The 22,925-nt window shown below is 38.0% G+C and overlaps 1 protein-coding gene across 1 annotated transcript in view; it reads left to right on the top strand.

Moving 5' to 3' along the window:
- EYS (eyes shut homolog) overlaps positions 1-22,925 on the top strand; it is a 660,788-nt gene that overhangs the window by 422,410 nt on the left and 215,453 nt on the right. Inside the window, exon 28 of the mRNA XM_042829470.1 lies at positions 17,080-17,192. Coding sequence (XP_042685404.1) covers positions 17,080-17,192 — 113 coding nt within the window. The remainder of the gene's footprint in view (positions 1-17,079; positions 17,193-22,925) is intronic.

Below are 22,925 nucleotides of genomic sequence, written 5' to 3'. Positions count from 1 at the left end.
TTGTACTAATCCCAGTGTTTCAAGTCTTAACTGGCAAAACAAGTCCACTGCAGGTGTTCACCTGTTTGTCTATTAGGCAAAAGTGGGCCCAGTGATCAGTGAGGTAGAGGACTTGGTGACGGCATGGAGATGATTGAAGTCCTCAATATTGCCTTTACATCAGTAAAACTGTAAAACTGGCCTTCAGGAATCCTAGGCCCCTGTGACCAGAGGGAAAAGCTGGAGCGTGGAGGACTAACCATTGATGGAAGAGGACAAAGTAAAGGAGCATTCAAACAAATTGAACATGCATAAATCCGTGGGGTCTGATGAACTGTGCCTGCAAGTTCTGAGGAAGTTGTGTGTTATTGCAAGGTCTCTCTTAATTATCTTGGAAAGGTCATAACAATTTGCAGTGATTCTTGAAGACTGGAAGAAAACAGGCATCACTAGTGGACAAGTCTCATATCAGTCTCTGGTATGGTGATGGAAAAAAATCCTCCTGGAAGGCATTTGTGTACACATGGAGGAAAACAAGGTGACTGGGAGTATTCAGAAAAGGAGAAGACCAACCTTACAGTTTTCTCCAATTAGATGACTGGCATGGTGGACTGAAGAAGAGCAATGCCTGTTTAGCTCTACTTTAACAAAGCCTTTGACAGTGTTTCCCATGGCAGCATCATAGACAAACTGACAAAGTACAGGTGGATTACAAACTGGCTGATTGAACAGGTCTTCAGGGTTTGTAGTCAGTGGCATAAGGTCTAGGTGGAAGCCAGTAACTAGAGGTGTACCTAGGTATCAACAGTGGGTCCCATCCTATTAAGAGTTTGATGATAGGACAGAGAGAACCTTCAGCAAGTTTACTGGTGATAAAAAGCTCCTAAGCACTACAGAGTGTTGATACAGATACTAGGGGTCAAAGCATACACCTAAACCCTGCCTTTTTGCCGCTATCTGTGGTAATTCACTTTATTGTTTTCCATTCTGCAGCTGCAAGTCAGTACTCTTCTTCACTTTTTTTTTTGTGTTATCATAGTGTGTCAGTGAGGCCAGCATGCCTTGCAATATGTTATCCTTGAGTTCTGAAGGTTTCCATGCTCAGCCTGCCTCCACCTCTTATCCACTGTGCTGTTTGATCAGCATTCAAAGAATTAGGGCAACCATAGTGTAATGGAAATTTTCTTCTATGTTAAACCATGCAAGATTTATATTTTTTTTTCCATCAGCAAGGCCATGTGTGACCAATTTGGTGACTGTTTCCTACATAATGTTATCTGTAAAAAGAATAAACTACAACTGCTTAATCCCCAGGAATACTGAGTATATCTATGTATATATTCTGCTGTCCTTTTTTTTTATTTTTTATTTTTTTTTATTTCCATGGCTGCATCAGAGATGTGTCTCACAGAAAAAAGATATGTTAAGGAACTGACTTCTAAAAGAAACAGATGTTTCTCAGATTTCACCAGTGAACTGTTTTAGCTTTGTTCAGCAGGAAGAGCTCTTGTTCAAAATACCTGAAACTACAGAATCTGTCTTGAATGAGACCTTAGAAGACTTTTAAGTCACTGGCACCATTTCTTCATATGTTAAAAGCTGATGGTGATCTATCAGGTACCTCCTGTTGGTACTCTTTTAATTCTGTTTTTGCAAAGGGTTCTCAAAAGAGGAGTCTACAGGAGAGAACTGGTTCAAGTCTTCTGCTCCTTTAAAGTTCCTGTGTCATCTCACATTCCCTCAGAATCTTTCCAGTGGTTCATAGGAAGAATGAGATTGTTTCTTCCTACCTCCTCCCCTCGGTATTCTTCAAGGTCAATATCAACAGCCATTTAATCAGCCTCACAGATTGCAGCTATTCATCCATTATGGGCAGTCTCTACCTGCTCCACTCCTTCATTAGCAGCCTTAAGCTGGAGGATTTGATATTATTTTTCAGCTTTCTGCCTTTTGCTGCAAACAACACTATCATCTGTCATCTTAAGGTTTTTGTATATGTAGTGTCTAATCTTAGACATATATGCTGGTTTGGTTAACTTAACACCCACCTACCTTCCAAACCCTGATCAGTTTTTGGGAGTGAGGTGGGTAATCTTTGGCTAAGGGCTCAACTTTCGCTCAGTCATTCACTCACTGCCTCTCTTCAGGAGAACAGGTGAGAAGGTAAGGTGAAGAAGCTGGTGGGTCAGGATAAATATAGGGAGATTGCTAATCAGTTACCATCACGGACAAACCAGACTCTACTTGGGAAAAGCTGATTTGATTTGTGGACAGTCAAAATAGATTTGAGCAGTGAGTGACAACAAAACAATATCTTCCTCCACCTTTTTCACAAGCTTAGCTACATTCCCATCTTGTCCCCTGAACTCAGAGTGGCTCAGGGAGGTGGGTGTTGCAGTCAGTCTATAGCAGCTCCTCTCTGCTCTTCTTCGCACTTTTCCCCTGCTCTTGTGTGGGTCCTTTCCACAGGCTGCAGTCCTCTGGGATAAGCTTGCTCTTGTAAAGGCTCCCTACAGGCCATAATTCTTATAGGAAATATTGAATGGCTCTGGCTTGGTTCTCTCCACTGGCTGCAGGGGAATAGCTATTTGTATGAATCCTTCTTCACTTTCTGGCTCAAAGCTTGCTTTCTGAGGTATTTCTTGTGATAAGACTCTAGGAGATGAGAGATGAGTGTTGCTGTGTGGACAATTTGAAAGCATTTCTTTGGAGCTGTTTACCTTCGGAAGATAGTGCCCAGGACTGTTTACTGGCGGAAGATCTAGCCTGTGACCAAATAACTCCTGTTTGCTATGGGAGAGTGGGAATGATGCTATTGTATCCTGTGAAGGCAAGATACAAGTTGTCACCTCCCTGCTCCCTCTTATCTGCTGGCAAGGCCAGGAAGATAGGAACAAAGGAGTTTCCTGCTGAGATCCCAGAGCCAGAAGCAGCCACTGCAAGGAGAGCTGACTCAACGACTTTGGATTTGAGCTGTCACTCCAAAGACAGCTGACTTGACCACTTTGGAACCACTGAAAATGGGCCATCATTGCCATGGTCACCATTGTCGTCAAAGAACAACAATGGCCCACCACTACTGAAGATCAAATTCTCAGCTATGAACCACTCTGGATCCACGGTGGTGACTATGGCCCCTCTTGCTTCCTATAAAGACTCCTTGCTTCTTCTTTTCTATCTTTTCTATCGCCCTCCTTCCCTTCCCCATCTCCCTGGTTAAGATTTGTAATAAAATGGTCGGACCAACATTTGAACTGTTGTTTCTTAATCTCACGCCGGGTATACAGATATTAAAAGAACCTCCTCTCCCTCCTATAAATTGGAACGAGACACTGTTCTATCACCTCCTTCCCTCATTCTTCTCTGAACATTGTCTTTGCACTTATGTTGTTGTTTTTCTGTGTTTTGGTTTTTTTTTTCCCCTCTCATGCTTTGATCCTTGTGCCCTGCTGTGGGGCCACTGGAGCAATCTGGAACTGGCTGTGTGCAGCACAGGGCAGCCCCAGCCTCACCTTACAGAGGAGCTCACAGCACACTGCCAGCAGCAAAGTGCCTGCACCTGGCACAAGGAGGCATTAATTTTATCAGAAGAAAGATGTTTTGGCCAAGAGTTGTGTATATTTGATTCTGCACTGACTGTTCCCTTATTTTGAAGAACATTTTGAAGGGATGGGACTCTTTTGAACTTGCATGCAAGTTGTTTTTATGAATTTCTAAGTTCAAATCCAGATGATAATTTCTCTTTGAACATACTGGCAAGGCTGCAAGAAGGTAACTTTCTGTCTTTCAACTGAGGGCACTTATTTTCAGTTGGCAGGCTGACCTGCTGTTAACGCCTTTGATTTGTGGTTGATGTTACCACTTAATTAGCCTATATCTCCTGCATATTCAACAGAACCCTGGCAACAGCTTCTGCCCATTTTTGTTGGCAAAAAAAGCTGTCCAGGACAAGAGCTCCTTCATACCTTGTATTCATGTGTGGGTGATGTGAGAATTGTCCTGAGAGAAAATTTTCAGTGTCTGTGCAATGCTTTCATCCTTTGACAACCCTGCTTTCCTTAGTAACGTTAACCATTTATCTCTTCTCCCTATTCACTGAGAAAAATTAAGGGCAGTTGCTGACATATGGGATGATTTATCTTCTGCTGAGCATATTCAGGACTTCATATCCAATGGCTTATACCTCTTTTCAGCTGCCTTGTCAGGTATTTCACCTCATTTCCCTGTTGTTCATGATCGAGTCTGGTAGCTGCTTTTTAAAAAGTGACTGTTGTCTTGAAAGCAACAGCACAGAATGTTTGGGGGTGGAGGGCATATTAAAGGAATCTGCAGCTCAGGTCTGTAGTGTGAGATAGAATTATGCCTTCTCATTGACATCTTGGAAATCTGTGCAGTGTATAATGCTTGTACCTTTGAGAATTGTAGGCATAATTTTTTCACCACATGTTGTGCAAACAATGAAAAGAAATATCTTCCTTTGTCTGGAAACAATGGAGCTCCGTAAATGACATCATCTTTTGAAATGACATTACAGTAATTCATTCATGTGACTCTTTGAAATCCCTTTTGGAAAATTTCAGTAGGTTTGGTTGATAACATGTGAGAAGTAAAGCTTGAGCAATTAGGAGGTAACTTCCATCAGCCCTTAGAGGATATGCTTGATATAAATCCCTTCCAGCAAAGCTTAAGGCTTAAAGAAGCTGCTCTGAAGAGACTTCATGTAGCAGTGCTCTTCAGTGTTGTATCCCTGACATCTGTTGTTTGATCATTTTGAGTTCTTTCCAGGCACTCATTGAACATTATTTTGTTCCCAAGCAGTCTCCCAAAGCTCAGGAAGACAGTCTGTAATCACTCATTGCATAAAGGTACTCTTGGATCTTCCCTAAGAAGCTTGATAGCAGAGTGCCTACTTGAATGAAAAATTCATGTGAGGATACTTTCCTGAAAACAGAAGCTTTTCACAACAAAAATTCACGCATAGCTCCTCACCCTGGCTTACTTCTCCCTTTCAGTCCCTTTCTAAAGGCAGAATCGTATCTTAGAGACTTGAATGGTGGTCGTTACACTCTCCCTATAAACCATGAAGAAAAACGGGGAAACCTCAGGTAATCTACCAAGATAAGGTATGTATTGACCATGCAGATCAGTGGATACTATTTACTGGTCTGTATATTTCTTTTCTAGTTCTTATGGCAATACAGCATGATGATATGAATCTAAAAGAACTGTGTGAAGGCAGTTATTATTTGGAAATAGTTTAGCTAGGATCCTTTGAACTTGAGCAATGTCCAGACAACAGCCAGACAAGGCAGATAGGTTCTTAACAGAATATTTGTAATAGTCAAGCAACTAATGCAGTACTTACCCAACGAGGCCTAACAACCTCCCTAGGTTAGCTTCCCTTTCTTTCCTTGCGTGTTTGGGAACTGCAGGTTCTTCTGCAACTGATGGGAATGTGCAAATCTCATATATTGCTTCTTCATGTATTCTCTGTAATACACAGCTGAAATCAAGGGTTGATCAATTTGCTGTCAAAAGTGAACTATCAGTATACTCATCTGTGAACTTGGTTCTGATCATGTTAAATGACTGAGCATAACCTGTAATAATACAACCACAAAATTCAAGAAACATGAGAGAAAGCATGTTATGTAAACTTAATATCATATTTTAATAGACAGTATTCATCTGTTTCTAATTTATGTGTGAATGATATTTCTCCAAGCTTTCTAAAATTTGAGAGCATTATGCCACTAAAATGAATTTTTGGTCTTGCACTTCTATCCTATTAAAATTCAAATCAGTGAGTTTCATTTGAAGAAAAAAGAAAGACAATTTACTACTAAATCCCACAAAATCCCATTGGAAACTACTTTTGCTGATTAAACTTGTGTGCTTTGGATAGTAAGAGGAGCAAATCGTTGATTTTTCTGACAAGTAAAAACTTAGTAACCAAAAGCATCCATGTGTCTAGTGCCATCCCCAGTAGATAATGAAACTTACATTCTCTCACACCTTTGTTTTTACAATATTCCAGGACAGGCATTTTCAGTTTTTAATTCTCATCTCCATTATCCTTATCACTAAAGTGATGTTTGCATTACACTGCATTTTGCTGACAGCTTTAGTGGTAGTTGCTTATATTTACATACACTGGTTTACATTAAGCATTGCATCAACTGCTCTTGTCATGTGCCTAAGAAATTCTGGATTCTGGATCCATGCCCATCCCAGGGGTGGGCAAGAGGCTGGGAGGGGTCACACCTGGTATAGTCATATGAGGTTCTATGCTTTCTCCCCTCTCTTGCTTCCCTCCTTCACCTGAGAACATTCTCTAGTTCTTAATGGAAGTAAATAATATCTTCCCTTTTTCTGGTAGTAGCCAGTTGTCTTAAGAAAACATAATGGTAACTTAAAATACAAGCCAGTATAAAGTACAAGTTCAAGGAGAACTGTAGAATTTTTTCCACAAAGTTAGTAAAACAAAGGCTCTTGTTCACATCTACAGTATGTGTGACTTGATCTATTTACTCTATTTTAGTTAATCCCCTTTCTTTCCTTAGCATTTCTAAATGTTGTATGAGCTCCAACTCAGTTTGAGTTTTGGCAAGTTTCTTCCCTCTTTCTGTTTTATATTTATTACTCCCAGTGCCCTCTTTCAGCTGGTGATTGCCAGACCTTTTCTGCCACATTAATTAAGGAAATTTCAAACCTCCCACCTCTGATGTTTCCAGTTCTTTAGCTGATTCCTTTAAATTTAGACTTTTTCCTTCCAAAAGAGAAAATCTTCATTAACAATTGTCTAGATTCTGTTTAAATTATGGTACTTGCTCCTTCCACTGTGAGTCTTAATGATTGGTGTTTCCAAAACGTCCTTGACTTTCAACAAACTAAAATACAAAGGCTGCTCTGAAAGTAATGCCTCCTATATTATTATTTTTCCCTACAGTATCAGAAATAGATGTTGGAAGTATGGCAGTAGACCTTGAACCTTCCTGCCAATATCTCATTGCATTTTGTTGTCATCTGACAAAATGTTCTACATGGAAGTGTGTGTGAAAAGGTATGCAATTGAATTCCTCCATTTGAAAGAAAATTGTACCAATTGACATTCATCAACACCTGATGAACATTAGATCAGACAGTGGATGTGAGCACAGGAAGCAGTGAGTGTTGCTCTTCAGCAGTAGGGGTCACCTCCACTGATACAGATTTTTATGAGTACAGCATATTGGTTCTTGTTCATCACTTGCAAAAAATGTATAGTTAACAGTGGTGACTTGAAACATAGATGAGGATTTGTTCTATCAAATCACGTTATTGTGCTCTTTGTATATTTTATAGTTTCCATAGAAATAAATAGGAGGCATTACTTTCAGAGCAACCTAGGTATGGGACATTGTCATTATTTTTAGGCTCAGAGTTTATTTGATTAATTAAAAAAAAAGATGAAATGTTGCAAAGAGGAATAAAGACATTCTATTAGTATCAAAAGCTTGAGATCTCCAGTTACATGTGTTCAGTCAGTCTTATGGTTGTGTGATTTCCAGCTGAAGTGCTTCTCTAATACTGTTAGTAATCTCTCTCCACATTCAATCTCAGTCCCTGAATCTTTCATTCTATGGAAAAGTTTCCATTTTTTCCATAACAGTAAATTGACTTTGTGTAACTTGACAGCTTTGATATCTTACTGTGTCTCTTTCATTTCTTTTTTCTAACTACAAAGATTGTAGCAGAGGCAGTTTTTGCAGAAAAAAGTAAATGGAGGCCATTTCTGATCTCTGGCAAATAACCCTCTCAATGCTGTTTGCTTAATAGCTTCACTCTAAACTAAGTATCTGCATGTACCTACTGGGCATACAACACATAGTCGAGCCTGAAAAATAGCCAAATAACACATTTGCCAAGCCAGTGGGAAGTGCACTCTGCTCTAAAGGTGGAAGCCAACTAAGCTGTTGTAATGAAAAGCAAGAGTCAATATTAAGAAAGGAACACAGTGATTACACTGTTTATAAATCTGTCATTTTTAGTGTGCATCGTAAAAACAAGAAAGGAACAAAGGAAGTGGCAACTGTTCTTCATGAAGCAATGGAAATGTAACTTTTTGCTTTTTCATCTTAATGAAGAGAGATTAAAAATGAAAGAGTAACGGAAGGCCTTAGTAAAATGGAAGTTTGCTGAACAGTGGCAAAAAAAGCCATTCATGTTATATTTTTGTTGACGTTGTGCATTTTGAAAGCAAAAAGGAGTGAAGACAACTGACTATATCAGTGTCTGTCACTCTCTTCTGTGATTTAAACCTCTTTTTTTACTTACTTACCTTCTACCTACTTTTCTCTGCTAGTGTTTATTAAGTTCTGGTAATTATTTATACAACTACTGTAAGCTGCTTCCTCTGTATGTAATTTTTCCTTTATTCTGTCAGTGTCGCACTACAGATTCTTATTCCCATTTACGAAATGCTGTTTTACAGGCTATTGTTCAGAGTGAAAGCAGAGTAGTATGGAAAAGGAGTAGAAAACATGAAAAACAAATGAATTTATAGAGTACATTTCAAAATTAACAGAAGTAAATTGTATGATACAATATTAACGTGAACCTGAAACAGCAGGAATACCCTGGCTTTACACATGATCCTAAATTGTTTGCCATTTGTAAGATCACATGTAGTCAATACCTGGCAAACAAAGCTATTGACGTAGCCTTGTAATCAGATTGTGAAAGTAGTGAAACCTGTTCATCCATGCTGCAAAACTGCTTTCTATCTTCTGGTGGATTTCCATTGTTGAATATAACTAGCAGAATAACGTTGAATCTTTTACTGGGAAAAGGCACTCTAGGTTGGAGGAGGCAGATTTGAGTGAACCAGGTGTAACAGCCTGAAAGACTGTTCTAAATTATAATAGCTGAATTGCCATATGATGTTATATCATGCCATAATCAGTATGTGAAAAGTCTTCTACTAACATAGCAAATATTTTTTGCTAAAGAAATTCCTGGTGTCATCAAGTACTATATGTTTTGTAGTGTTTTTACAGGAAGGAGTTTGTTGATTTCTTGCAGAAAAGGACTTGGCAGCTCTGATTCACTAAGTTGATGAGATGAGCCAGCAATGTGCTCGGTTGGCAAAGGAGGCTAATAGCATCCTGGTCTGCATTCAGAGGAGCTTTGCCAGTAGCTGGAGGGGAGTCATCCTTCCACTGGCAGCTGGAGCACAGGGTCCAGCTCTGGACTTCTTGGTACTATGAACATACTGGTGGGAGTCCAGCAAAGGGTCACAAAGATGGTAGAGTCTGGAGCACCTTCTCTATGGGGAGTGGCTGAGAGAGCTTGGGCTGTTCAGCCTGGAGAGGAGAAGGCTCAAGAGTGATAAAACCAGTGTCTATAAATTAGGTACATAGAAAACAGAGCCAGACTCTTTTCAGAGCTGCCCATGCCAGAACAAGAGCCGATGGGCACAAAGTGAAACACTTGAGGCTCTGACTTAGCATCAGGGGACTATTTTTTAAGTGAATAACTTAATCCACATTTTCAGCTTATAGAATGATGTTTGATTTCTGTAGATCCTCTAGTGCATAGAACGAGATCATGTGAATCTGATGGTTTGAGCTTCACTGGCTTTCTTGGATATTGCAAATTTTATATAAAATTTGTTAAAAAAAAAAAAAAAAATAGAAAAATATGCTGAATACATTAAACCCAAGGAAAGTTTGAGAATATCTGATCTAGGTGTGTTTTCTGACATGTATATTAGTAGTATACAAACCAGCATGGGAGAAGATAGAACTGAGGAAAAAAAAAGATGTCCCTCATAAACCAACAACTTTGTCTAGCGATGAGGAGGCAGAACAAGAAATTCACAGCTCTGGAGAATCATTTATTGCTATAAATCTCTGAGGACTGTGAATCTTGAAATTGGAGTTTTAATAATTAGGTGACTGAATCCAATGGCTTATCTCACTACTTTACTAAAGATTTTTCTTTCCTCGGGAGGGATGACAAAATAGGTCATGGGTCTTCTTCTCACTTGTGCCAAGTTAAATTGCCATTAATCTCAATCTTTGTCAATATGATGAATTACAGATATATTTCCTATGGTGTTACGTCTGCAGCAACATCTACCCAAAAGACAGTGCAGACAACAATCAGCAGCAACCTGTCAAATTTTAAAAGAAATAAAAAAAGCAAATACAATCTAGTTGCAAATGCTTACACAATGTACTGACATGATGTAAGATACAAAGTTCTAGAAATTTATAAAGAAATTCTCTTGTCTCTTCCTTCTACAGGTGATATTCTTTGACATTCTTGTAACTCTGACAAAATAGACCCCTTCTGAATACTGTATATCTCAGGTTATATTCACCAAAGGAAAGTCTGTTTTGCTGGAACATTTTAGCTGTTACAGTCATTTTTGTTTCTGAAGATCTCCAAGCGTTCCAGATAAATACTGTAATTTATGAAAAGTGTATATTTCATTTTTATGCAGAAAATAGTCATAGGGATATTAATTTATTTGAAACGTGTTCATCTTTGTTTTACATGAAGTGTTGTCTCTTCTCATTCACACAGAAGGTGTACAAATCTGCTTCAACTGCTCTTTTTTTTTTGTAACTCACTATTTGTTATTGAGCATGATGTGTTTCACAGTGAATCTTATTTTATGTATCCAGCAGTATATAACTTAGTGTTTTATATATATATATACAGTATAACTTAGTATATAGTATAAGTATTTAACTTCATCATCACCACTCTGTAATTTAAATTTAATTTAATTTAATTTAATTTAACTTCATCATCACCAGTCTGTAATAGTGAAGCGCTTGATGCTACAGAGAGATGAATTGATTTCTGCATTTAGTTGATAGAATTTTTACAGGATAAAAACTGTTCTCCAAATTTCCCTCCTCCTCTTTCTCAAGACAATGTATTTTTCAGCTTGTTCATGTGGAAGGCATTGCATCCCGTCAACAAAGTAGTAAAATCCATTAGTTGAACTTAAAACATGAATTATGATTGCAAGCAGAAACACTGCGGTTGTTTAAAGAAAGGCCAGACATTGCTAGCCATAAAACTTAGGGAAATCTTTCCATATTTTGAAATATTCAGATGACTTTTGAGAAGCACAATTGCACTTGCTTAAATGCTGGAAGAGAAGTTTAAAAAATAAGGATCTTGGCCAAGGACAAGTGGTAAAGGAGCTTACTACCCTTGAATCTTTCAGACTTGCTGATTTTAAAGGTCTTAATTCTTAATTCTTTTTGGCTTAATGAGCCATTCTCAGCTAGAACAAAATGGCAGAATAATGGGAAATTGGCAGTGAAACAGTGAAGAGTAAGTTTTCTACTGCTGCACAGTTCAGATGATGCAGGAAGAATGTGGATTCCTGTTACATGTTGTGCTGGCTGTACCAAAATCTGGGCCCAGGCAGGTGAACAGTCAAACTCCCACTGCAAAGCACAGCAAGGCGGGCGGTAGTTTACTCCATGTGGATTACATCCTGGTTTGCTCACAGGATCCATTCTATATACTTCAGTGGAGCGGACTGGATAATCTCTTAACTTCTTGATTTCCCCCAGCAGAAGTTTTGAAACCCCTGATTAGAGTTGCTAAAGCAAATGAGAAATGAGAAGGCAAACCACAAAAATGCATTGCTCTAGAAAGATCAGGGATTCTTTTCCCTCTCTTCTGTCTATTATGTTATGCTTCACCCTTCTTGTTTCATAAAAGTTTTGTGAAAGTATTTCAATATCCATGAGAGATCTGATAAACACGGACTCAGGATATGAGCAATATATTCTTCAAAAAATTCAGTACAAGATGTTACATAAAAAATAATCTTGATTTAGCTTACTCCTTAAACTCCTTTAAGAAGTCCATTTTTTTAGTATCAGAATTAAAATAATTTTGATATTTTTAACTCAGCATCACAATTTCAGTTTGAAGTCATCTGTTATATGACCATATCAAATAAACGAAACTTTTATACTGTTTTTCAATTTATGTTTAGATTTTAATTTCCTGATAAGTTCCAGTCAGGATGTAAGAGAAACTCTAGTTCCTTTGTGTTTCATATGCTTTATTTTATTTATGGAGGTACGTAGACAATTATACCTTTACACCTTCCCATTTTTCTTTCCTACTTATTACTTAACCAGTACTACTACAGAAACTTAAGTAATGTTCCTTCTCCTGTATTTTAGGTGTTTTCTTTTTACTACTTTTGTTTTCAGAAAAAGTACCACTTTTTATCTTCATACACATTTTGAAATGTCACTAAAATCTAATACAATTTATTTTATGCTACATTATCTAACAATTAAAATGCATGTGCATTCGCGTTGAAGCTGAGTATAAAAAAGTAAATATTGGGAAGTGCAGTGACAAACAGCATAGATGTGTCAGGGGAAAAAAAACGTGGAAGATTACCAAAAACTGCACTGTGGTACACTGTAATATCTATAGTGAGAAACTCTAAGATGTATAAAATCTATCCTGAGGCGAATCAAGTGAGGAAAGATTACGCTATGCTCTGTTTTGCTTTAATTATGTTTTTGTAATAAAAAGCTCTGATCATAGGCCAAAACCTAATTATATTATTTACAAATCTGTGGAGAAATGACAGCATGCAAGCTCATTTTACAAGGAACTCAGTTCTAGGCTAATTCTACATAACAGCAGCTCTAATTTAGGCTAGGCAATAAGGGATGTTAATAAATGGTTTGGCATATATGTGTGAACTTTTCCTACCAGGTAAGTATCTGTACTCATTTTTGTCAAGTATAAAGGGCATTTAAAGAGCATGGTTACTATATGTCAAACATATCTGCATAGTTTCTGAATAGAGAATTGTACTCAATTTAATTTTTGGTGTTGCTATGACCCTGACATTTTCAGGCATTTTAAGTATTACAATCTGTCAGTATATGGGTGTAATTCTGTAAGTGGGAGGAAACCGAGAAATGTGAATTCTATGTTTTAATACTCTAATCTGCTGATAACAGCTAATATCTATTCTCAAAAATAGTGGAATAAAACATGGTTACTTTTTTATTTCTTTATATCAATAGCCCTTATTCTTAAATACATTTAAGAATACATTAACTTTTTGTATAGATAGCTTATTTGTCGAGATTGCACTCCAGAAGCAAGAGATTGTTTGACCAGGGTGTTTGTGATGTAGTTATGATTACAGAACCAAGAAGAGGCTTCTAGGAATTTTGATAGTACTTTAGAGAAATCCATTACATTCAAAATATACAAATATCAGTGTAAGAGAAATGGTTAGGCACTCAGTCTGTGTGTTTGTTTCTGGGCGAAGGAAATCATGTTATTAAAATATTCACTGATAACGGTGCTTGGGGGAATGCTCAGGTAAAGGTTGATTCCCAAGCCAAGCATTAATTTTCTGTTCAGTGTGCAAAATGGATCATAGGTTGCCATAGTGAATTCTCCCCACACTAACTTGATATTGAGTCTAGAAAGAACTTAACAAGGAACAGTGGATGTCATAAATGTTAAAGCTCTATTGTGCCTGACCTTTCCTTTTATTGGTTCCTTTTGTTTTCTTTGTTTGCTTTTACACTCCCAAGAAGGAAGGCAACTTGAACAACTTACATGGTTGTGACTGGAAAGTATCATGATTAAGCTTTGGTGAAGCTTCATAAATGTTTAAGAGAGAGAAGGGTTCTAAAAAATTGATTTATATATTAAAATTTATATAATATTAAAACATTGTATATTTTTTCGTTTTTGTTTCAGGCAATGTTTCGGTCTCATGTTGCTTCTCAGAAGTGTGTAACTTCATGTCTTTGTTCATATTAAATTTGCAACAGACAGCATTCCATTAATTTTAAAGTGAATTTGTTTATAAAAGGCAGGGAAAAAAAAGCTTACAAGTACCACTTACAAAAAGTAAAAAGTGATACTTGGTAGGACAGTGCACAGTCAAAGATTACCTGGAATTGTCAGCCTATAGAAGTGACAGTAGGATGGGAATTTTCCTCGGGATTCAGGAGCAGCCATGTACATCTTGAATGCAGAGCATTGCTGGAGTCATTCAGCTTCTTTAAAAGCAAGACTAGAGGAAGGGACTCTCCGTACCAAGAAAGAGGGATGTGGAAGATATATCAATTTAATCTATTTTTTTAACATCCAGCACGCCAGAGATCTACTTAAGTGTTTGTCATGTTCTGATTTAGTGTTTTGCATTCTAGTAAAACCTAACATTAAAACCATTCTCTCCTTTAAAAATCAGTTTTTCATTTAAAGTAAAAGGCAGACTTCAGTGAGCTGGAGAGAACAAGAAGCCATCACAATATGAAAAATGTTTTGCTGATTGGTAAAGAAGAAAGCAAATAGATAGCCTACGGACCATAATTCTTTTAAGGATTTCTAATAATAAGAATAGAAAAAGGGAAGATTCTTTTGGAAAAATCTCTATTAATTTCAATTTTTTTTACCTCCCTTATATTTGCAGCATGTACAGAATACCATGGCAGAGTTTCTCAGTTTAACTTTGAGTTGTGTGAAAAGTACACCTTTCAGGTGTACTTTCATCGTGGTACTGATTTATGTAATTTAGTGTCCTTTTGATCCTGTACTGTAAGAAACTGTGGAAACTCTTCGTTCATCTGCACACTTCTCTTAACTCTCCTTGACAGTGGATTTTCCAAGATTCCTGATCTCTGTAGTCAGTCTGTTCAGAAACTCATATGCATCTTGATCCCTGTATACCTTCTATTTTTTTGCATATTTTGAAATTCTCTTGCATCTCTTCTCAGGATTTGGAGATTGCTACCCTAAGTAACTTGTGTAAGCTGAGGAACACAGATCCTAATACAGATTTCTGAGAGGCTTTCTAGGGGCTCTCCATAATTGAGAAAGCTCACTATTCCCTTTTTTGTTGTTTCTATTTTAACCATTCTTCTCATTTATTGAAGGCCTTTACTATGCCAAGGTGACTGAGTGACTTTAAAGTCCATTAGCATATGAACTTGTTAAAAGCCTTTTGGAAATCAAAGAGTATGTATGAAGGCATCTCTTCCATATGTTGTATTCCTCCTATGAGTTACAATTTCCTTTTTCAGAAACCTTCTAGACTGTTCCCGGTATGTTATATTCATGTGTGTGCCTGTTGTTCTTTAAGGTGCTTTTATTGGTCTAGAATGGAAATGGGACTTACTGACCTGTAGTTTGAGATGTGCTCTTGCATTTGCCTGCCTTGTCATCCTTTCCCAAATCATAAAAAGCAAAGGAAACCAACCAACCAATCAGCCAAACAGAAAAAAAGGTCAAACAATCAATTGAAAACAAAAACAGAAGTTCACATCTTCCATTCCTGTGATCTAGAAGCCAATTTCAAGTGATGACTGTAGTAAAATAGCTTATTAATTCCTTTAAGTTAGACACTATTTGCTTTTTTTTTTTTTTTTTTCTCCCTACTACTGTTCAACTTTGTTAATTTATTTTAAAACCTTTTCTAGTGGTGTTTCATTGTGAGACAGATCTCTGATGTATTCTTTCTAAAAAGGGCTTCTGGCATGGGAACCTCCCAGAGATCCTTTGCATTAATTTTTTATTTGGTGAGTTCATTTATGTTTCCTGCTAGAACCATATCTCTTTGAAAACTCTGTACTTTGATGGTGTGTTAGTCCTACCTTTCTGGCAGGCTTCCTGTTCCTGTTGGATTTTAAAAAGCATTTAATGCTCGTCATTATGCCTTTATAAAGTTGTTACTGAAAATCTTTTTATTTTTCTTTGCCTTGCCTGCTTTATTAGGTTTTCACTGCCAACACTTATGTTATTCTCTGTTCTCCTTAGTTTGGACAGGACTTCAACCTTTAAAGGATATCTTCTTATCCCTTATAGATGTTGTGGAGTTTTTTTGTTTGGTTGGTTTTTTTTGTTTGTTTTTTTGTTTTTAAGTTAATATTTATACATCACAGGTTTAGGTGGCTGTGGAGTCTTTTTTCTTCTAATAGTTTATTTGTTTTTTATTTTTTAGGTAGGATATCTCTGATAGCTTGTTTCAAGTATTCAGCTGCATAGGCTTTAACCTTTCGAATGCTTACTTTAATTCCTTTAAAAATATCCTTTTATTTTTATACAGCGTTCCTATACTAAACAAATACCTTAGTGACTCTTCTCCTTCTGCAGGTATCTAAACCTGCCTTAATGATCATCAGTATTAGCAATGGTTGTGCTAAGGACCAATCTGTGTCTTACTTCTCATCCTCTGTGTTTAAGCCATCTGTTATTTAGATGACTCAAGTCGTGCCCTCTTTCACTGTGGCATAAAATGTAAATCCACAGACATTAAACTTATTGCAAAACTATGGACTCTCACCGGTTCATTGGCACTGTGAATATGTACATGTGGGCCTGGTGTGACCAGAACCCTATCCCAGTTCAGTCACTGATTCCATAGAGTCTTGGCTGCAACGTTTTGGGTGGCTTGTTTATACATTATAACACTTGCCAACATATTGTGTCAGTGTTGCTTGTTTAAGTGGCAATTTATTGTTGATCGGTTTGTTTGTGGGTTGTTTTTTCTTTTTCAGTGCCTCTAGTCTTATTCTCAGTAGGTCCTTAGGCAGCTTTGAATCATGATTAATGGTGCTAGATATCTTTTGAGCAGGGAAGTAGTAAACTTAAAAGTAGATTTTTCAAAGTAGATTTTTCAAAGTTTTCTTGTTTGCTATTCCCTGTGTCCTGTGTTCACCTGTAAAAAAAAAAAAAAAAAAAAAAAAAAACAAACAACAAAAAAAAAAAAAAAAAAAACCCCCCCCCCCCCCCAAAAAAAAAAAAAACCAGGCACCTGATTAAAATTAGACAAGTCCACTTCTTGCTGAAATCTTAATGTGCCTGCTGTGCTGTTTCTGTGTCCAGAGTTGATTTTCAAAAGGCAGTCCTGCTTATTTGCTGTCATTTCAAAGATATTTGATAGAATTCCATAATGGTAAAATAAAGAACCAGGAGGGTTCTTCAGCAGTGAAGTTGAGGTATGTTAGAATCTTTTACAGAAGCATAATGCTTTTAAAAACTGATTATAAAGACAACAAGCATAAGAACTGAGTGCATTTTTCTCCTTTGTAGATACCTGGACCTGTCTACAATTTCACTGGCTGTATACAAGTAATAGAAATCAATAATGTGGGACCTTTCAACTTCTCTAATGCTGTGGGAAGAAAGAATATTGACAGTTGCAGGTAAAGTACTCTCTGTACATGTTCAAATCAGAAGAATCTGTTGTTTCTTTCTCCCTTAAATAAGGTGTCTATTCTAGATAATTTCTACAGTGGTCAGAAAGAAAAAGATGATTACATAGATGGATATTGTGCTTTCTTGTTTGCTTCTCAAGCCTCTTTATGTGAGATGCTTTTTGCTGAGTAGATCAATTAAGTTTGATGGCTTATTTAGAATGAGATTTCAGCCATGGTCTGCCGAGACATAAAACCAATGAGATCTGCTTAGTCCAATCTGTGTTTATAGCATGTACAGGAATCTGGAAAAAAAGGAGAAGGCTTCCAAGCAAATTAGGTTTAGTTCTCTTTTAAACTTCTGTAATTTAGAACAGCATATTATTTGTGACATTATGATTATTAGAATTGTATGCCAAGATTTATTCCAATTTGTATTGATACTTCTCTTTTATTTTGTCAATTAGAATAGATTATGGCTGAGGGTTGTAGCATCAATATTAAATATTGTTTTATTTGAATCAGAACTCAGTGATTTATTTGAAACAGAACTTAGTGATCTGAAATAGAATGTGCTGGGGCTCACCCAGGTGGAAAACAGCTCTGCAAGCAATGGAGTCCTGATAGACAACAGGTTGAATATGAGTCAGCAATGTCCCCCTGCTGTTAAGAAGGCTAATGGTATTCTTAGCTGTGTTAGGCAAAGGATCGCAAGCAGATAGAGCGGGGTGATCCTTCTTTTCTACTCATAATCAATGAGGCCACGTGTGGAGTGCTATGCCAGTACAGAAGAGATCTGGACATACTGGAAAGAGTGACTGAAGAACAGGACTATGTCTCCTATGCGAAGAGGCTGAGAGATCTGGGGCAGTTCAGCCAAAGAAGAGGGATCTCAGGGGGAATCTCACCAATGAATGTGAAGGAGTCTATGAATACCTGCAGGGAGAATGCAAAGATGGAGCCAGGATCTTTTCACTTGTGCCCAGTGCCAGGACAAGAAGCAGTGAGCATAATTTCAGAGATTCCCTCTGAACAGCAAGAATCTATGTGGGGATGATATGTGGGATATGGAGCACTGGCACAGGTTAACAAGAGAAGTTGTGGAATCTCCTCCTTGGAGATCTTCAGAAGCAACCTGGATGTGATCCTAGGTACCCTTCTCTGGGTTGGACCAAATGGATCCAGAGGTCCCTTCCCACCTCAGCCATTCTGAAATTCTAGGGCCTGTTACTTGCAGATATTTACTGTGTATACGTAACTAATTAGGTGAGTAAAATTACATGACAGATTATATAGATGAACTTTGAAAATAGTCTTATTTGGATGGTGGAAGGGATGCTGGACCTCACAAATCCCCTATCCTGGACGGCACATTCCTTTTCTCTCCGTGCTTTTTCTAGAATCCTGATGATGAGTCTTAGCAGTGTCTAGCTCCTTGTATCTCATGGAGACCAGTTCCATCCTGGCAGCTCTGCCCTTTGACACATGGATTTTGTGTCTGCCCAAATGTGGCAGCTTGCATTGTTCCTTGCTCTTTATTTTAGTTTTAATCTGTGTGCATCCTGGCCATCACTGATTTTTACATATAAATTCTGCCTGTCAGAAGGTATCCAGAAAGCTCTGCTAGTATTCTCTTACAATATCAGCCTTTTGAGAAGAGATGTTTGTCTTGAGGAGGAAGGAAAAAGTGTTTGAAGGAAGTTGCTAAAATTTGGCAGTACAAGTTGCAAATATGAGAAGCTGGTGAATGATAGAAAGCCTGGTGTACACAGAATTCATATGGTTCTGTTGATGCAATATTGCTACACTTGGAGCCGCCTGGCAGACACAGAGTACTCTGCAATGTGACAGAAAATGCTCTCCAATTTCTTCCTGCTATAACACATCCCTGTATTTGTCTTCCTGTGACACTGACTGTTTCTGTTCTTGCTATTGACATTTTTCTTTAATTGCCCTTCTATCTGTCATCACCCATTTTTAGTTTTTTTACTCATTTTGAATATCCCAACTTTTACAAACTTAGCCATACTCTGGTGTCATCCATGTAATCTGATGGATTTTTTTACTTCTTGGTCCTCTGTATGGATGACTTCATTATTATGATATAGTAGGTCAGCCGAAAGAAGACATGCAGAAACTTCTTAAAGTGTATGTGTAAGCTTGTGAGTAAATTTTAAGCTTATGAATTTTTAATAGGTTTGAAATTTACTCAAATATGTTCTGCCATTTTTCTAACTAGATCTATTTGAATTTTAAAATGCCAAAAGGATGTGCTAATGTGTGCACAGAATACAGAGAATTTTCAAAAACAAATTTTAGATACAGTTCATTAACCTTTTAAAAACTATTGGCATCATTACTTTGGGATGTGTTTTTTATATGATATTATAGACTTTGGAGTTTATTTCAGGACAGCAATACAATTTAGGTTACAAGTTAGAAACTTTTGAGAAAGAGTTTGAGAAAGAGATCATTTCAGAAATGATCAAAGACCTTAAAACTTACAGTAGTCCTGATCATTCTGAATGATGCAGGATTTCTGGGCACATGCAGGAGCACCAAAGTTCTAAAAGTGAGGCTCGAACAGCCTCTAGTATATATGGTCACAGCCCAGGTCCTCCTCCAAAGCACAGGTATCAACAGCAGCAGAGCCGATATTGGTCCAAAAAATAGATTTCTGGGAAAAAGTGGAGATAATAGAGATAAATTTTATTTGTAATAGATGAGTCAGGATTTGTTCTCAGTTTGGGGATATTTGATTTCTTCTCAGTTCTGTTTCAGTGTGGCGATGTTTGGGTCCTTGCTCATCATTTGTAATGGAAAGCTGAGCCTCAGGGAAGCTGTATTTCTCAAATGGAAGCAGACTGGACTTCTGGTCCCTACTCCTCAAATTACATAGTTCATTACAATATCAAAAAGTGCATGATGTTCTAATGGGGCTCAGGTGACAGAAGATTACTTTTCAGGTAGATAAGGCCCTTTATTAAACTGGATGCTCTGGTATCATGGCACAGATCCAGGGACACTGTTGTTCACACAGGCAGCTGAATTTGGTGGCACTCACTGCACTGCAGAGAAGAGCAAGCATGACACAGTTCGGTCTCCAATCCTTTGTTTTCAGCAAAGCTTCTAGTCTGAGATGGGATATATCTAAGTTTGTGTATTATTCTGAAATGGGCTTTCACTACAAGGGTAAACCTTGTTTCTCAGCTGAAGCAGCTAGGATGCTCTGGTTGTTCTGCTCTTAATTCAAGTGCCTCTTGGCTTCTCATGGGGCAGACACCTCTTCCATCTTTCTGTGGCACAAAATGGAGAAAGGAAATTTCTGCAGATACAGTGAGATGCTGCAGTACATGGTACCAGGGGAGTGGAAGAGCTGGGATGGATAGGTTGTACTGGATGAGCCACACGGAGGGCCTGTCAGAGCTTTCTGCTGCAAGGTGCAACTAAGGCAGGGTTGGAAATGGCAAAATAAAGCTATGGGCAGGAAAATGAATGCGAGCTTGGCTGTCTGAGAGCAGATTTGCAGCCCTAAAAGTCCTCTGAGGTATGCAGGTTTTGCTTTCAGGAAAGGTTATCGTAGACCCATATGAATTAGTAAAGGTCAACCTCCAATAGGTAGTTTTCAGGAATTACACTAGACTCTATACTTATCTAAATTTTATCAGAGTGTATTTTAAGACTGTATTTAAACTATTCTTGTCCCAGAGCTATGAATATATAGGCCATTTTAGAAGATATCATTTAATGGCCTACAGTTGTAGAAGAGACAGTTGGAGATCTCTGATGAGATCTGCTAAGAAATGAAATCTTTTTTTCTTTCCTTCTGCTGAAGGATATTAGGATGTGTTAATGCAATAAAAATCCTCTGTAAGTGTTTCAGAAAATGTTTCTTAAATAGATTTGCTGCAAAAAAATGTTTATCACTGTCAGACAGAGTTGAGATAACAGATATAAATGAAGTTTTGATTCCCAGTATTAAAAGCTGGTGTTTACTGTAGCTCAATTCTGGCTTAGCATTTGGGACCTGGGGTTGCTTTATATTCCTGTGTTTACTATATGCATAAAATTCAAAGGTTTCAAACATACAGCCACATAAATAAAATGCACACATTGTTGTGGATGGAGACCAAAGCAGTGCACACTTTACTCGTAAGAGGAAGGCAGAAAGTTATTTATTGATATAAATTAGATACAACATGGTAATTTGAACACTGATGACAGTGACTTAACAAGATTTAAAATGGCTAGATATCCTAAAGCATTTGCTACACGGGAGGTGGGAGGTAGACAATGAATTTAAGATCAAATCTTAGTGAAGGTGGTTTAGCTTAAAAGCAATATATCACTTACCAGGAATCTGTTGGCAAGGCATCACCATATCCTGGGTGAATGTCTGTGCAGGCGTTCGTAACCTCAAGGGGTGCTCCTGATAGAGGGGAGATTCCAGTGTGCAGCCAGCTGCTTGCCTGAAGAGCTCTCAAAGGGGTTCTTAGTGGTAAGATGGTTGACTCATAGTCATACATTTTAGAATTAGATCTGGGCCCCTCCATACAAGAAAGACATTGAGGCCCTGGAACGTGTTCAGAGAAGCGCAGTGAAACTGGTGAGGGGTCCAGAGCACAAATCTTCTGAGGAGCAGCTGACAGAGCTGAGATTGTTCAGTCTGGAAAAGAGGAGGCTCAGGGGAGACCTCATTGCATTCTACAACTTCCTGAAGGGAGGTCATGATGAGGTGGGGTGTGGCCTCTTCTCCCAGGCAACAAACAGGACCCAAGGAAACAGACGCAAGTTGTGCCAAGGGATATTTATATTAGGTATAAGGAAAAAAAATTTCTCTGGAGGTGTTCAGGTGTTGGAATGGCCTGCCCAGTGAGGTGGTGGAGTCACCAGCTGGCAGTGTTCAAGAGGTGTCTGGATGAGTAGCTACAAGTTGTGGTTTAGTAACTTGTGGTAGTAATGGTGATGGGAGGACTGTTGGACTAGATGATCTTGCAGGTCCCTTCCAAACTATGATCCTATTGACTTAGGTGTCTGTTATCAGTTCTCTGAGTGCCCTGCTTGAGAAAATATGGTGATCATTAATTATCTCCATGAAACCTTGATTGTTATCAGTCCCAAAGAAGAGATCTTTTGCACTTTTTTGTATGCATTAGGCCTTGGGCATAACAATTAGGCTGAGTTGGTGGGAGGGGACAAGGACTGCACAGTCACAAACCATGCACATACACATATATATATACACAGATACCTATCCATACCATTTAGTCTTAAAAAAAAAAAAAAAAAAATTCCTAAATCAAAAAAATTACTGTTGGCTGCTTTCCTAAGAGGATTCTTACTGATGGATGCAAATGTACAATTTACATTCACAGTCTGGAGCTAAGAAACAAATTTTGTCACTGTCTATAGGACAGTGTCTCGCTCCAATTTATAGGAGGGAGAGGAGGTTCTTTTATTATCTATATACCCGGCGTGAGATTAAGAAGCAACGGTTCAAATGTTGGTCCGACCAGTTTATTACAAATCTTAATCAGGGGAATTGGGGAAGGGGAGGACGGACACTACTATGAATTAGGGTACTGGGGAGGGGAAGGAGGGCGATGGAAAAGATAGGAAAGAAGAGGCAAGGAGTCTTTATAGGCAGCAGGAGGGACATAGTTACCACCATGGATCCAGCGTGGTTCATAGTTCAGTCTTTGATCTTCAGTAGCGGTGGGTCGTCAGGCAGAGTTGTCCTGT

Source organism: Centrocercus urophasianus, unplaced genomic scaffold, assembly GCF_019232065.1.
Source record: "Centrocercus urophasianus isolate 14NV4802_14NV808 unplaced genomic scaffold, USGS_Curo_1.0 seq_10, whole genome shotgun sequence".
Classification (NCBI taxonomy): domain Eukaryota; kingdom Metazoa; phylum Chordata; class Aves; order Galliformes; family Phasianidae; genus Centrocercus; species Centrocercus urophasianus.
This window is presented reverse-complemented; position numbering and strand designations above follow the sequence as displayed.